This window comes from Phalangium opilio, unplaced genomic scaffold, assembly GCF_054372755.1.
Source record: "Phalangium opilio isolate 3A_F unplaced genomic scaffold, DU_Popi_V2 ptg000089l_1, whole genome shotgun sequence".
NCBI classification, from domain to species: Eukaryota; Metazoa; Arthropoda; class Arachnida; order Opiliones; family Phalangiidae; genus Phalangium; species Phalangium opilio.
In genome coordinates this window covers 6110778-6128390 of record NW_028324194.1, presented here as the reverse complement: position 1 = coordinate 6128390, position 17613 = coordinate 6110778, and the positions used below count along the sequence as shown (strand labels likewise).

Sequence of the window (17613 nt, the reverse complement as noted above, 5' to 3'; positions counted from 1 at the left end):
AATCTATTATGGTGGCCCGGTCCCTGTGCTGTTTGCTTTTGCTATGGCAATGCAGGAATGGTGGTTTATTATCTCTCATATCCTTCAGTTCAGACTCGAGCGAAATCGCAGATTTTTGTGTTTTTGCTTTTCTCAATTGGTTCCATCTGAGAGGACTAATTGACGAACTGATTCTCGACTTCACGTCTTCAATCTTATTCTCTACGAAGCTCGTGAACTTCACAGAGATTTCGAACGTTGAAAATGACGAAACCTTGATTTTGAAAACGAAAATCTTTGTGGCACCTAAGACCATTAATTGTTAATGGTCTTAGGTGGCACAGGGCTAATTATTCTTGCGAAGCTCCAAATGTACTCGTCGATCGGCTAGGGTTACGAGAAACGTCTAGCCTCCCAATGGCATGTATTCAACCAAAGTTTCACGCAATTGCGCTATTCCTTATCGGGAATAGGTCAAACATTGTTACAGAGGCATACGCTAGAATTCAAACGTCAACAATAGCTATGTTTAAAATGATTTTAAAAATAAAGTTTTTTAAAACTACTTAACTAGAATCAAGGTAAATTACTGACGATTAAAATAATTAATATCAATTGTATTTATTTAGTTATTTAAGAAAAACTTCGGAAGTGGGTAGATGGCCCTTGACTCGACTCGGAGAGGTATATTTTGATTTCCCAACTTGTTTTTTCATCAGCGTTGCATCCTCGTCTTCGGAAATGAGCCGAGAGTGACACCATGAAAGTTTAGCAGCTGACAAATAACCCATAAATCTGCACTAATGGTAAGTAGTATTTTTAAGTAAAATCAATCAAATTTTAAAAATTTCAGTTTAATAAATTCTTTAATGCAACAAATATAAACACACCAGTTATAGAAAGTTTATAATTTGTGTTCCATAATTTTCATGTTAAATTAAGACACGCCTTTGTCAGAGCTCTTCATTTTATTTTTCTGCCTCTTAGCGTCGGGAGAATTAATGAAATAAATTGTACATTATTCGAAAATTAATTTCAGATCTTAATAATGCGTACTGACAAACGTACGGAGCATAAAATTTAAGCGAATGTGACTTTCAATACAGATATTCAAAAAGATGATAGTTTAAAGATAATTTTCTTAAAAATTTTAATAGATATACAAGTATTCAGTAGATCAAGGTTATAAGGGGAATAGGCAGTTTGGAAACATGTCGTATTCAAGGATAATGCGGGGGATTATGCGAAATCTGAGGGAAATAGGCGCGCTAACTGTGGAACAGTTCTGATCCGGTGGGACGCTAGAAAATGGGGGAGGAATAATCGGGAAAATGGCGGGTTGTCTACATCAGACAAATCGCCATTTTTTCCGACTATTTCTCCCCCATTTTCTAGCATCCCACTGGACCTGAGCTGTTCCACAGTTAGCGCGCCTATTTCTATCAGATTTCGCATCCTCCCCATCATCCTTGTCGTATTCAGCACAATAGTAAAATAAGTTATTTTTTCTCTTAGTCGGATTCGACTAAAGGTTTGCGTATGAATTTATTAACCAACATAGATAACTATGTGCATTGCACTGTAGTTGACTCTCAAAAATGTATAGAAGAAGCCATATTTTGGTGACGTAAATTTTATAAGAAAACCCTGGTATTTGGGCGCGTTTTTCGGTTTCTCCTAGCAGACGGCATAGCCCACTCGAATATTGGGCTCACGTACGCAAGCTACTCGTGCTGTATGGAGACCCAGCAGCTTGCGTGAGCGCAGTATAGGGACACGGCAGTAAGTGATAAACACATCCTACAAAATGTCAGATCTCCGCTTAACCAATCATCTTTACTCCCCCAATAGCCTTCCACTTCATGAAATTCTCCACCATTTAGATGTATATGGGAGGGGCCGTCTGAAGCCCCGCCCCTTTTGCTGTTTCCCTATTCTAACGGGCTACGAAAACGGTCGCCGTTTTGTTTAGGTTAGGTAATATTGGTTTTGCGCTTGTCGCGGATTTTAAATGTTAATATTTAAGAAAAATTTTAAAATAAAAGTATCAAATTGCCGAATTGAATCATAAACTATTAATGAATGTCATCGTATCGAGCTTATGTTATGTATTTGAAGATTTGAAAAATGCGTGGAAAACCTAAGCCTTGGTACCAAGTCAAACCAAACATGACCTTGAGAACTTTTGTCACCCAATAGGCTTCTCCTATAGACGAGTAAGAGGCGACCTGGGGTATGCCTGTCAAGGTTCGAAAAAACCCTGCCCACCGGGTTTTATTGGGTTTTTATATTTAGCTTTGCATGAATTGTAGAAATTGCCATTCAAAAGTCACTGCATTAAAATGTTTCAAAAACAAAGCAAAAAATAATAATAAAAATTATTAAATGATACTCTGAAGTTGAAACAATAAATATCTTAAACTATCTTTAAAAAGAAATTATTTTTGCATTTAAATTCATCAAAATTGAACTTCTTAGTGAAGGGTTTATTAAGTGGGTTATTTGGGCTGGGGTTTTTTTCTAATTCGAACCCTGAAGCCTGTTTGTTATTCATGTTAGTGAATAAATTCATGGTTTGTGCGATATATCAATATGGAAATATATGAATTATAAATTTTTCAGAATAATCAGCAAGAAGTGCTTAAATATTGTCTTTAAATAGATCACTTTTTACAGATAAGGCTTGCTGGGGTATACAGCTTAATAAATATAATCATCAGAGCTTGTTCCACAATTAGCCATAACTTCTCTTACAAAGACCTTTTACACGCTAGCTATTACCAGGAAGTTATATCTAGTTTATTAGGGAGAAGGTATAAATTCGCCACATTTATAATCTAGCTTTATCTCCAGTCCAAACGTAGTCTGTCCGGAGTTAATCCCCGCCTCTAAATTACAACCAGCCAGCATCTCATTGGTTCTTGAAAACTCACGTCAACGCGACGCGAATGACGAAAATTACAGTCATATTTTCCGACTGAGGAGAGGCGAAATAGCCCGGCCTCTTTTTACGTCCCCCCTTTGTATTTTGAAAAGGGGGCAGGGACTATGGCGCGCGAATACTTAGGCAAATTATACCTTCTCCCTTGTAAACTAGATATCACTTCTTGCTATTACTATTACAAATAATATTTAGTCCCAATAGAACTGCTGATAAATATATTTCAAGGGCGTGATAGTGCCTTTGTTTAATTTCAGTTCTCAGATTCATATTAAATTAAATTCATTGAGGTCACTAAGGTGTTAAGCCTTTTTGGTTTGAAGGAATATTTTTTTAAGAAATGTCAAGAACTTCGTGTTTTGGTTTAAGAAAACTGCGTAGTTCATTTTGGTTTAATAAATTAAAATGGGTATCGAACGTGTGTATGTGTGTGTGTTTGTATAAATCAATATCAATGCACCTTAGACAGTGTTCGAAAAAAATCCCTCTCGCAATTTTGAAAGGTTTTTAAGGCCATGACGCTCTATTGTATGTCGCTAATAAATTCCAAAGGTGTAGTTGACTAGGCCTATAGTTTTCAAGTAATAAGATATCTCAGACGTGTTTTTACATTTTACCGGACATCTTTGTATAATTTTACATTCACTTAAATTTAAATAACGTTCTTGGTTGCGATTGCCAACCTGATTGTTATATTTTACAACACGTTTAGGATTTTAGCTTTCAACCAAGGCCAAAATAGCAGTGCATTCTGGATCCATTACATAGTAACTTCCTTAAAAATACTGCAATGCTGTAGAGAAACAAGTGCAGTGCTGTGAAGGAAGAGGTTTCATTTTGACCTACGGTTCCATCTTGAAGGAGAGAGGGATGGAATGGTAACCCCCATACCTATAACGTTGCCTATGTTCCCCCACCTACAGAACGACAACGTATTTTTCCCAGCATCCTCAGCGTTTAGGTAGGTACGGAATCGTAACGCCCGTCCCCTCTGTCTTAAAAATAGAAGCTAGTTCTGATACAAATACTGTGGCGCTACGTGGCAGCACTTAAAAGTCGCCAACCAAAAGGTAGGGGCGTGCGCGAGGTACACTGGGAGAGTTACGGTGCCGTAGGTCGCCCCCTTTATCATTTCCAATCCATCTCACCTCATTTATCCCTGTTTCCACTACAAAATAAGAATAGGAATAAATACGGCCCTTAGCTCGAAACGCTGTAGGTTTTTACACAACACGTGACATCGCTCACAAATTAAGGCCACTGATTAGTTGACAGTCCGTACATGATTCCATATCTTAAGGCCGTTTCAATTTTCGGAAATAATATTCTAATATTATGTGTTAGGATTAGGAATATGATTTTGATGGTTTTGATGGTTTTGGAAAATGAACACCGTCTGGAATTAACTCGTGTTCTATTTGTTCTTCATCTTTCTCTCAGCTCATGCACTGATTTTGTGACGCAAGCCGGCAAAATTTGATTTTGTGTCGAGCAGAATATGTAGTTGGGATTTCTGTTTAGAGGGAGAATGGTGAGAATTGATTTCTTGTAAATTGATTGCCGGGTTTCACCGTAGACATATAAACCCGAGTAATCCTCTAGCTTTTAGCTTCTTGAATCAAGGATGCACTGCTTTTTTTGGTAAGAATGGCAGCTATCGAAATTTTCACAAATCCCTCGCAATATTGGAAAACCTTTCACTTTCAACACTTTCAGAAATTTCACTCTCTATTATACGTTCGATTCATTATCTCTTGATATGCCCATACATATGCTGCTTTTTCAACCAAAATTTTGGAAGACCAAGTATTGATTAACTTATAGTTTCAAAAGGCTATTTCAGGTTCTTAATATGTATTTCTGAAAACATAAAGGGTAGTAATTTAGAGGTGGTAAAAGGTGCAAAAAAATCTTATTTAGATAATCTGCCTCAGGAATAAATGATAAATATCCTTAAAGGGTATGGGAATTTACAATTTCATATCATATTTTAGCACGAAAGTGGTATTATATTACACTTTCAAGTCTCTACTTTCAAAAATATCAAGTTTTTAATATAATTGAACTAAAGTATCTATTTTTAAAATCCATTGAAAAATCCCGAAAACTCAGTTTCGATATATCAACAAATTTGTCCTGTCGAGCTTATTCGCCCGTTTGATGACATCACTATGACGTGAGGAAAAAAAGCGCGGGAATCCTATACGCGCGAGGTATACGCGTCTCGAGCTTCTCGCCAGTCTAAACTCTGGGTCTGATAGCAGAGAGAGTGGCACCATCTCACGTGAAAAAATATATCTGTGACGTCAGCCTACTGGAAACGTTTTAGCCTTTCATTAAAAATGAAGGATATTCAAATGCATATTGCCAAATAACCAGAAATCGGAGAATTAAAAGCTTGATATTTTTGAATTCACAGAAATTAATTCTATCTTTTGTTATATAAATCAGAGGTTTTTCAAACGAAGCTTCTCATACCCTTTAACCTAGTAGTGTTTAGAAACAGAAGTAGGTAAATATCTCACATTCTCGGCTACTTGGTGTAAAATATTCAGCAATTTAAAACAAAGCCAAAATGATTAAACTAATTTTGACACGAAGATGGGGTATAGTGATCAATAATATTATAAGGACAGATTCTAGCTAACAATTGCAGCGATTTTCGTTTCTTATCAAGAAAATGTTTCTCTTTGACCGAAAGCTTTTGAAAAATATGCCATTATTCCTTTTGAACACCCTGAAAGATTTTTATCAACTCGTAAAGCAAAATATATTTTAAAAGCACCAAAAACTTTCTTTCGGGGTTTGAGCCCCATGGTGTAACCTAATTTCTAACGATATTGACTGTTCCCATATGGGAAGTGATATATAAAATAGAAATAGGTTGACAACATTAAATTAATCCACATTTGGCTTGAAATCATGACCACACGGATCAAAATTTACATATATGTACAGTTAATTATATGCGCCCCAATATCTGAGGCTCTTCTTCCCTGGCATGGTATTCATCAGCAGCCTTGTCGCCTTTTCGCTTCCGAGAGCAGAAAAGGAAGGTGCAGGCCGCGGTGATAATTAGAGCAAACGCTATCCACGCTAACACGAAAGAAACACCGTAAGTCCATATAGCACCTTTAGGATGTCTAGCTGTAAGGAACTGTTCTTCATATTTTACAGAGTTCACGAGCACCTCGATGACTACAAGCACCGTAATAGCTGTGTAAAAGCACAAGAATAAGTTATTCGGGTGTATCATGTAACATCAGTTTCCGGAAGGGCAGTTCTCGAAATAGCACCTACGCAGTGCCAGATTATCCACTAGGCACTGGAAACACGTATCTAGGGGCCCCCTGATGGTCAGCCTTATGCTCTCAGCTGTCATATCACAGGGGGTCCCGGAACGCCTAGTGCCTAGGAGCCCCAGAGGGTGTTGATCCGGCACTGCACCTGCGGTTCTAAAAATAGCGGTCTAATTCAAAACTGCTGTTTAAGGAATAGCGACTGCTGTTTTGGGAAATAGCAATGTTTAACTGGAGTTTTGAAGAGTTCTTTAACCTACAGTTTACCAAACCTTTTATGCATAAAAAACCATAACCTATAAAGTAACCTAATCTTCCCAATAAAGTACAACAAAACCTAACCTTGCCTATCAAGTACAACAAAACCTAACTTTTCCTTTCAAGTATAACACAATCAAACCTTGCCTATCAAGTACAACGAAACCTAACTTTTCCTATCAAGTACAACAAAAACTAACCTTGCTTGTCAAGTACAACGAAACCCAACCTTGCCTATCAAGTACAACGAAACCCAACCTTGCCTATCAAGTACAACAAAAGCTAACCTTGCCTATCAAGTAAAACGAAACCTAACCTTGCCTATCAAGTACAACACAATCAAACCTTGCCTATCAAGTACAACGAAACCTAGCCTTGCCCATCAAGTACAACAATACCTCACCTTGCCTATCAAGTACATAAAAAACTAGCCTTGTCTATCAAGTACAGCAAAACCTAACCTAGAATATCAAATAAATAAAACTTAACCTTGATTATCAAATAAAAAAAACCTAGCCTTGCCTATCAAGTACAACAAAACCTACCCTTGCCTAAAGTACAACAAAACCTAACCTTGCCTATCAAGTACAACAAAACCTAACCTTACCTGACCTAATACTATTTAGGTTTCAAGTATCCAAATTTAAGCCCGAACTTATTAACCTTACCTATAACCCTGCCTACACCATCATAAACGACTCGTTTCACACATCCTGGTTGTACTGCTTTTAGAAAACAGGTGTAACGATACACCACGTTTACGAAAACCGCTATTTAGGGAACCGCGGTTATAAGAACTGCTATTTTGGGGTCCTCTCATGCGAGAACCGCTCATATGAGGGCTTCCCGGTTATTCTATATGTCACGGTGCACTTTCTCCATCGCGCTAGAAGGGGTTTACCATAACGTTAAACGCTTTAGAGTTAGCAGCCTTAACCAAAGGGCATCGCACTGTCTCTACTTCTGAAATTGGTGATGCAGTTGCCAATACCAACCTGTTATAAAATGAACTCCAGCTGCGAGTCTTTTGAACATATACCGCGGTTCTTTAAACGTGTAACAACTGAAGAAAATTCCCATAAGCATTAGGCACAGACTTATAATAGAAAATGCTGTTTCGGTTCTTGAATAATCTGAAAAGTAAAGTACGTTTCATAATTTAATTTTTCTGATGAAATAATCATATTTGAACAGCAGTAAATAGAATTCCTGTGACATTTGAAACAATGAACGTTCCAAAGTCACTCTTTCGAAGTATAGTTTTCACGTGCTAATGGGATCTAATATGTCGCTAACATGACAAAGATGTTAATTTTCCAGAGCACTTAAATAGAAAAAAAATTTACTGTAGTTAATTTCAGTTTTTAAGTGTTCCAGAGACATTGCCATTTTCTAAAATGTTTTATAAATTTTAGTAACTAAGAGAGGGATAACTGAAAATTGTCCCAGTAAGTGTTCCATGTTTCCATGCCAATTCTCTCTGGCCCAAGAGAAAAACAGTGAATGGTGGTATGGTACCTCTGCTGTCTGTATAGCAAATTTCTAGATCAGTTTCTCAAAATGGATATACAAAAATGGTGTCCTTGCATACTGAAGTTAGAAGGTATTTTTATGGCTCATGCAAATTACAAGAATTATTTTTACCTAAAAGTCATGCATGGAAATAAAAACTTTGCAATGCTTGATGTCGAAATATTTTAAATACCGTTATCGCAACGAAAAAGAATTGTTTAAGTAGATCATAGAACAATTGTGAAATCGAAAGGACAAAATTAAAAAATGTGTTCTAACCTAAAATTGTTCGGTCCATTTCTGGATCCTTTTTAATCTCTAAGTCGGTTGGAAAAAGACGATGATATTCACATGATTCTGAAAAATACCGAAAAATAACGTGGTTCCTTTAGGTTTTCGTGCAGACTCAAAATGAGAACCGCCTTCTTGCGTAGAGTAGGTTGAGTGGTAGCAAAAGTATATAGATATAAAAACAAAAAGTACACTTCGCCGAAAAATTCTCGCGCCGTGTAATATAAGAAGCCCTCCTTTATCCCAGAATGGAGTGGTACTTAGAGGGGAGGAGCTACAGGGACTTGACGTCAATATTGGTATTCTAAATTGTATGGCCTTAGCTGACAACTTCCAATACGGTCGCTAAAACCTAGGTAAGAGTTAGGAGAGTGTGACGTCACGAGAAAGTTCGTGGTAGCAGACTGAAGTGTCGACCCCCTTCTGCGTATGATTACTTTCCTGACCGTGGCACAGAGAACAGGCCGTGAATAGGCCATAAAGTTGACGCTTGGATCACCAGCATCATGCACTACTTTCTATATAAACCTATGACGTCAAGAAACTTTTCCCTGGTTGAGAAGAGGATAGTATGCTTCCTAGTTTACATGTCGTCTACAGCCAAAGGCAGGGAATTGTTAATAAAGTGTACTTTTCGATTTTATATCTATATACTTTTAGTGGTAGTATCCGAATTATGTAGCAGTTAATAACTTACTAACAGTTGTTCCTTCTCCGTCTTTGGTCGTATTGTGCACCAATTTCTTGCAAATCCTCCATAGACCCGAATGACTACTTAAAAACACTACACCCGTCCTATTAAGGTAAATTCCATTTGGGTAATCAACGTTAAACCAGTAGTCCGTGGAAATGGCGACGATCCAAAAGAGGGCGGCAATCATAGTTCCTCCGGTGATTGAAACCAACACCCGCTGCTCGCAGACATAAACGGATGCCGCGTTACGGCTAATCCTTCGTCGAAGACGGAACATGGGCCCACCTTGGCTCCCTGGTTCGCTTTCTTCGTCGTCATGTTTTCGGCTTCTCGAACCCACTGGCTCCAGTTTACTAACTATTTTACGCAACGGCTGATACGAAGCCACTTTACTCATATATTTCATAACATCTTTAACAATTTTTCATTTTCTTTCTTTATAGGTCTTAGAATTCCTCGCTCTTTTTCTATTTCAAATTATGATGTCTTCTTGATGTTATGTTCCTTTTAGATCTCGTCAGGATTGTTAAAGTTGATTCGAATTTCTGGAAAATAATAAAATCTAGAATTACGTTGACTGTAAAAGACAACTCTGAAGCTGAGCATGGAATTAGAAATAAGTAGAATCTACATTATCCACTTTATACTGGAAAATATTTGCAAGTAATGCATGAAATAGAGAGGCCCAAACCTTCGTAACCCTTCTCCCGAAAAAGGGGAGAAGGTACCAGCTTGACTGGAAGCGCAAAGAGGGTGTGACATGCTCGGCAGCGTAATTTACCCATTATGCCTAAGATTTCAGTGCCATCTTTCGCATGCCTCAGTTTTTAGCCACATTGTATGTGTGAATATTTCGCTATCCCCTATGCCACCTGAGGAGTAGGCTTACGCTAACGCGAAGTATGTCTGCATGACCACTCTGTAATGGGTATATACTTTTCGCCCCTGTCAAGATGAAATCACCCAGGGTTGTATACGGGACTTACGAGGCTACCACCCACTGCCAAGGTTACGGAGCACGTTCGACGACAGGGAATATCAGCCACTAACTAAAGGCAGCCGACAGATTATGACAGCGCCCACAGAAATACCTCCCGTAAATACCGGACGACTAGGTCGCCATCTAGCACACATAGTAAAATTTCAAAATTTTAACATATCGAGCATTGTGTGAAATTTATTGGTTATCCAGTAGCTCAAGACAATTCGCATTTCGAGGATTAAGTAATTAAACAGTTGCAATTTCTGTGGGCGGGTAATAAAGGGTGTTATACAGCGGATATATTACTGTTAGTTTTGCTTTATGAGCGGAGACATTTTGCTATTTTTTTGGACACGGTTCATGCTCATTTAATTTAGAAATTATTGAAACCAGATAACGAAGTCATTGTGATATTAAAATAAACCTTATGATGTATGGAGTTTTTTTTTTCGAAATAACTTAGAATTAGATCAGACGAATGCTTTGTAGCATAAAACCTAGCTGAATTGCTGACGGAAAAACAATCGACATGATAAATGTCGAACCTATGACACTGAATTTAAAGTTAAAAATAAGAATGACAGAATAAGTGTTCGACTGATCTCTTCCACACTGTATGTATTGCCACTGAGAATTCGCTTGGCAACGGTTTCGACATTGTTGTAATTTATACCTTTAACTATTTATAGAACTTCTTTCTTATTATAAAAATCTGTCTTTATGGAGAAAGATTTGAAAAATAGAAAATAGGTGAGCAAGATTGTAGCTCTAATTTTTCAAAAATAGTGAACACTATATACGAAAAATGTCACACCAATAAAATAACCATCCTCGTATCTTCGTCGTTCCTTCATAACACCTTCGGTAAGAAACTTCACGTGACCTCTGAACAAAACCACATTTTGAATGGTCCCAAATTTATGGGTCTGCACGGGAAAGGTGCCACAAATATTTTCATTAAAACTTCTGTATTTCAAGGGTAGCAAAAATTAAGAATTCGTGCCAATTTGTTAAGGTTCTACGCTTCGTGTTGTTGCTATTTGCTCCCGGGAGCTACACGTTTCTTTAAACTTCTGTTTCACAATGATTTAAATTGACTTAAGATCTTTTTAGCGCGGAGTGCCTGTTTATATTCAATTGATGCTTAGCCCAAAATACTTGAAGAAAGAAATACACGCAAGGACACGCCTCGGTGGAAAGGAGGGCCGCATTCCTCTCAATTGGAATGTGCTTTCCGAAAAGATCATTGTCATGTCGGGATGAGAGGAACTAAGAGAACAATTCCACCTCATTTCCTCGAAATAGAAGTGTTACGGAATCAGAACTTAGCAGATTTTATGCCGTCGGAAGTTATGACTAAAATTAACAGAGCTTTGTGTCACGTTCGACAACTGCCATTTTCTTCACGAATAAGATAATGTTGAATAGTTGTAATTACCATTTAAATGACGCATTTAAAGATCTATATTCTGGAAATATCACGTCGTACAGACATATTGGTGTTTTACCCCTTCAGCATAAGTTCATAAGATATGTTCCATGAGTTGGTCACTGGTTACAAACTGGAGCTTGTCATTAAGTGACGTAGGTCATAAATTCTCGTAATGCGATGCCTTGTGAGGCACTGTCAAAGGCTTAGCACAGACTAAATAGGACCTAGATGGACTGAAAAACTAACCGAGTGTATTCAATCCTCGCTTGTCGTTCTCGAACTAGCTCGAGCTGTAAGTCTCTAGCATAACGAAGTATACGAATATATCTTATAAACTTATGATACATGCTGCATACATCTAAAGAAGAAAAAGTCGTTTCCAATGATTCGTCATGGTATATTAATACCCAGTGGTACCTTGATAGTGTTAAATTTCTTTTTGCGTGGAAAACTTCAACAGGTAGTGTGGTTTCATTTCTTGTTATTATTCCAAGCTGCGCGCTCTGAGAACTACATTTTACGAGTGAAGATCTGGATTTACCATAACAAACGTCTCGACTAGAGACAGGTTTGGCGCTGTGCCATTGCATTGAAATAAACTACCCTTAGGTAAATTAAATTAATTCTTTGGCCAGTCATTCCCTTAGATAAAATAGAACACAGGTTATCTAATATATTGTAAAAAGAATTATAGTTGAAATTGTAACCATTGAAAAATTATTAGTACAGAGAAAACAATCTTTTAAGTCCAATGGACGCGCAAGTCAACGATTCTGACTATTCTTGACTTCATAAAGAATATAGTGTTTGCTTTTAGTATAATATTCTTCCACTACATAGTGCTTTACAGGGCCGGTTTAAGGGGGGGGTGAGGCAGTGACCCCCGGGCACAAGGCTTGTTGGGGGCGCATTGAGTTATACTATTCCCCTCTAGCAACATTTGCTGTTCCCTTTTCTCCGGCTTATGGGGGCGCATATTATCTCGGCCCCCGGGAGCCATATTGCTTAATCCGGCCATGGTACTTTATCAGGTCGTCTGTCGGAAATATACAATAATAGCAATTTCCATATTTTAATTCAGTGGCTCTAAAAACAACGGTCTTCAGTCTATGCATCTTCTTAAATGAAAACCTCAGGCTAGAATTTTATATTTGTAAGAGCATAAAAAAATGGTTACTTCCAGTTGAAACCATGTATTAATTTATAGTATTGTATAGAAGTTAAGAGCAATGAAGTTTTCTGAACGGTCCCTACTCGTGATGCCCGCTGTGAAGAGGACGATCTATTGGTTGAATCTGTCAGGTGGTACTAGTCGTTCAATAGGCGCGGTTACAGGATTGCCACGATTTTGAAGTTATCCCAGAAAAATAACGCAATAAATTTAAAGTATACTATTTAGTATTTTTAAGGCAATCTTTCGATGATATGTTTTCGAAAAGCAAAATCGATAAAATGTTTTGTCCTAAGGTTGTTGAGAAATATGAGGTTCGTAATTTGTGGATTGGCTTTAAAACGTATGTTAAAAACAGCGTTCAACAGCACCTTTGATTTAACCTTATAAATGGATTCAACTCATCTTAATCAACAGAGGTCATTTGCATTACGTTACCATATATGTCGTTATCTATCTCATCATCTCAATAGAGCATGACAAAAGTAACAGCCAACTATTATATCAGGAAATCATTGAAAAAAGGGTGAATAATAAGTCTGGTTTAGAATGGACGTGGACGGTTACTATATGGAGTGCCTCGTCACTGCCTCTGGGACTGTAAATAGTAAAGAAGCTTCGTAATAGAGTTATTAGAGTATAATTTACCACTTCTAAGGTCAAAAACAGCAGCAACCTTCATAGAGTGGAGACGTTTTATTTAGTTAAATTAAGGCTATCATAGGTTCATGACCATAAGTACGACAAAGACTAGAGAACATTTGGTAAAATCAGATGCTTGTAACCCCCACCGAAGTTCACATTAGAATTAAACCTTACCCAGCTCGGCGTTTCAGTATAAAAAATAATAAAATAAATTTCTTCCACTAGTTAAATGGGACGTAATTAGAGATGTGAGTCGGTAATTTACCGTCCGTAAATTACCGGTAATTTATCAAATACCGCGTAAATTACCGATTTATATCTTACCGTAATTTTAGAATGGTAATTTACCGGTAAATTACAAAATTACCGCGGTAATAAGCCTGTTAAAACATAAAATACCATAAATTACTGTAATTTTTGTAATTTCAAAATTTTAAAGGATAATTTACCCGGTAAATTACCATTTTTAACGTCATCATATTTGTAAGAACTAGCCAATGATAGAGCAAGGAGGATAAGGTAAAATCATCATTATAAAAAATAACTGTAGACTATAGCGAATGTTTTTTAAACTCGACTTTTGGGTGTAGGGCTTCATCTAACCCAGCTTTTTTTCTGTTTTATCTTTCATAATTCGCCAACCCTAGATCATGCTTTTTTCTCTCCATAGTGGAATACTCAAAGCGCAGTTGTCAAAACTCTCTTATTTTCTTGTGAAATACGAATTTCCATAAATTTCATACGCCACATCTTTACGTATTTCATGAAAAAGAGCTTCCACACAACTAATGATAAATACTATCTCTTCTATTTCTACCAAAAGGTAGCTAGCTTTTCCGTCGGGACTCAGAGCGGACATGATAATAGAGACCGATAGAGAGCTGTTGACGATATCACCAATCATGAACCGACTATTAAATTGATAAACTTAATGTTAAAAGGAGAGACTTATGTGCTCTCCTTTCGTCGAGTCTCTGTTGGATTGATTGCGTTTAAAAAATAATAAACAAACAATTCCTTTGGTACGTGGAGTGAAGGCGCAAATTGGGTTACTTATTACGAACAGTTAATTATTATTAAAGAAATCAAATACCACATTCTGATACATACCTCTTTCAATCAGAACTCAGGTTTTAGCGGAGAACTTCTTCATTTAGCGTGAGAATTGTTAAGTGAAAATCGTGGTTTGGTTTATGGTGTCTCGGTCTTTAAATATCCTTTGGCAATAGTCAACCCCTCTCTTTTTCTCTAAACAAAACTGTTTAATTTGCTCCAAATCCCGTCGGCGCTATAAGGCAAATGTTAGCCATCTGATTGTTGCAGCGTTTCACGACCCTCTCTCCATTCCTGGCAAGTGGAATGAGTGAATTACGCGTGCGCGTCTCCGAAAATGACGCTTTGCCTCGTGCCAAATACGTTGTCATAGAAACCGCAGAGCTGCCCGCGTGTTAGTATAGTACTCACCAACCCTGCTTACAAAAACGTTTAGAGCTAGCTGCTTCTCTATTTCATACAATCAAGGTTGCGGAGTACTAAGTAGTCTTGCAGGCAATCTGAGAGGAAAAGGGTCTCAACTTCTCGATCAGTTTCAACGATTATTCCATTTGTAAATTTCCATATTTTTTCAACGTTTTATTGTTTTAAAGTTCAGTGCTTCCTAAAGTTATAAAATGACGTATATTTCCATGAGAATTCTCTTTGTTTGGATTTCAATAGCCTTTGTTAGTGCGCACGTCTATACCACGAGTTAGTGCACACGCCTGTACCGCGAGTTAGTGCAGACGCCTGTACCGCGAGTTAGTGCAGACGCCTGTACCGCGAGTTAGTGCAGACGCCTGTACCGCGAGTTAGTGCAGACGCCTGTACCGCGAGTTAGTGCAGACGCCTGTACCGCGAGTTAGTGCAGACGCCTGTACCGCGAATTAGTGCGCAAGCCTGTACCGCGAGTTAGTGCAGACGCCTGTACCGCGAGTTAGTGCAGACGCCTGTACCGCGAGTTAGTGCAGACGCCTGTACCGCGAATTAGTGGGCACGCCAATAGGGAAACAGCATGAAGCGGTTTTTGACCTTCTAGTGACGTCACGCCCGGAAGCCGCGACCTCTGGATTTGTTTTTATTTAATGGCCGCCATGTTGTATGTGAATTATTGGTAAAAAGCACCTTATAAATATAGTGGAAGACATGGCAAATCAACAAATTAATTTCGATACATCAGATTATTTAGAAACTTTAGCCGAAACAACTAAAAAAAGGTATAGGCCTATAGAAAAAATTTCATTGGTTAATTATGAGGATCCTTACTGTAAAAATACGGTAAATTGGAGCCAAGGCTTAAATGATTACCCGGCCATAACGTCCCAAAAGTTGATAAATCCAAGGTTTTTTTACCTTGATTTCTTATTATTCTTGGAATTCTAAAGAATATCTCACGACTTTCAGCAACAGCTTTGCTTTTACACTCAAAAACGCAACAGTATAGCACCATCTTTCGAGAGTTCAATGTATTTTTGTAGAGGGCGACACATACAATATGGCGGCCGATTCAAAATTCAAATCGGGCGGTAAAAAATTACAAACCGGTGACGTCACTGAATTGTTCGTGCTGTTTCCCTATACCACGTGTTAGTGCACACACCTGTACCACGAGTTAGTGCACATGCCTGTACCACGAGTTAGTGCAGACGCCTGTACCACGAGTTAGTGCGCACGCCAATACCATGTGTGGGTGCGCACGTCTATACCACGTGTTAGTGCGCACGTCTATAAAATGTGTTAGTGTGCACGCCTATACCATGTGTTAGTGCGCCAAATACTTATACGCACAAACAAGGGCCAAAATAAGAGGTGGAAAAAATAAGGAAAAAACAAATCACAACGGAAAAATTGAGTAAAGTGAGAATGGAGTAAAAAGCCCTAAGAGGCTAAGAAACAAACTTCAGAAAAAATTGGAAAAATCATTGAGTAAACCGAAAGTTGAGCCGTGTGGAGGCGTTTTTTCGAAATTATCTGATGACACCCCACCAAGAGTGATATCTAGTTTATTAGGGAGAAGGTATAAGATGCCTAAGTATTCGCGCGCCATAGTCCCAGTCCCCCTTTCAAAATACAAGGGGGACGTAAAAGGAGGATGGGCTGTTTCGTCTCTTCTCACTCGGATAATACGTAATTTTAATCATTCGCGTCGCGCTGACGTGAGTTTTCAAGAACCAATGAGATGCTGGTTGTAATTTAGAGGCGGCGCGGATTAACTCCGGACCTACGTTTGGACTGAAGATAAAGCTGGAACTGTGGCGAAGTTATTCCTTTTCTCTAGAGGTGTGCGGTTAACCGTTTCAATCGAATAATTCGATCGAATACCGAACCGAATAATTCGATTCGGTATTCGATAAGCCCATTTTCACTATTCGATTCGAATATCGAATACCGAACTGGCTATTCGGTTAAAGTTCGACTACCATAAATTTAGGTCCTTGACACTAGAGAGACCCACCTTATTTTAAAAAATATCATCCCAATTTTATTTGTCCCCATCAAAAACTACCAGCAAGTGAATAGGGAAATTTCAAGAAATACTTGACCACCAATGAGGAGAGGTATTTTGAACTTTAGGAGCTTCTAAATGTTCTTCTCCTTGCTTTGTATTGACTATTGGCGAATATTAGGGTTACTACCCGATTAACCGCGAATAGTTGGCCTAGTATTCGCGAATATTAGGGTTAAATATTCGCGGTTACTAGGCTTAACTATTCGCGATTAATCGGGAAGGAAAAAAATTACCAAGGCCCAACTATTCGGTATTCGATTTGGAATAAACTATTCGATTCGGTATTTGATAAGGAAACTTTTTTGGTATTCGATAACCGGTTCGATACCCAAAAAGTGGTATTCGCACACCCCTACAGTTTTCTCCTAATAAACTAGATATCACTTTTACTCTAACCTTTTGAAAATCCTAATGAAACAACAATTTGAATTAATTAGAAAAAAAAGAACACACAAGAGACCCAATAAATGGCAACCTACAATGTTTAAATGGTGTACTTACGTAAAAGCCAAACCAACAACTGGGTACGAAGCTTGAAGAAACCAACATCTAGAACTTTATACTCTTATAGCTCAGTATTATCAGAAGTAGGATGAGACTAGAAGTAAAGAGCTCTAGCATTGGTAATAGATCCTGGCACTAGTGAACAAATTTGAGGATTTTATGCCGCTTCCATCGCGCCTACACTTGAGAGAAAAAAATTGGGCGAGTTCCTATCCCCTTCCTAAAGCCGCGGAACACGGACGCGGGTGCTTGAATCTAGTTCGGCCGTCTACCACCGTGAGGTCTCACGTTTTGGAGGGAAAATTCAGAAGCCGCTACCAGAGGGCCAACCGTTGGTTCGTTATCAAGAATATTCACTTTC

At 38.2% G+C, this 17613-nt stretch overlaps 1 protein-coding gene across 1 annotated transcript; it reads right to left on the bottom strand.

Annotated features, from left to right (window-relative positions):
- Positions 1-4600: 4600 nt before the first annotated feature.
- Positions 4601-14539, bottom strand: LOC149647206 (voltage-dependent calcium channel gamma-5 subunit). The gene is made up of 5 exons (XM_089849713.1): positions 14315-14539; positions 8978-9519; positions 8269-8346; positions 7473-7610; positions 4601-6136 (listed from the first exon to the last, which is right to left on the bottom strand). Exons 2-5 carry the CDS (start codon positions 9378-9380, stop codon positions 5883-5885), a joined length of 873 nt encoding a protein of 290 aa, XP_089705839.1. The 5' UTR covers positions 9381-9519; positions 14315-14539; the 3' UTR covers positions 4601-5882.
- Between the last annotated feature and the right edge of the window lie 3074 nt (positions 14540-17613).

Excerpts from the sequence above, each read along its gene's own strand:
- LOC149647206 (XM_089849713.1), bottom strand. The coding sequence starts at position 9,380 with ATGAAATATATGAGTAAAGTGGCTTCGTATCAGCCGTTGCGTAAAATA. Across the intron at positions 8,347-8,977 it reads CGGAGAAGGAACAACTGTTA|AATCATGTGAATATCATCGT; the intron begins GTAAGTTATTAA and ends GGTATTTTTCAG. Across the intron at positions 7,611-8,268 it reads AATGGACCGAACAATTTTAG|ATTATTCAAGAACCGAAACA; the intron begins GTTAGAACACAT and ends TTTACTTTTCAG.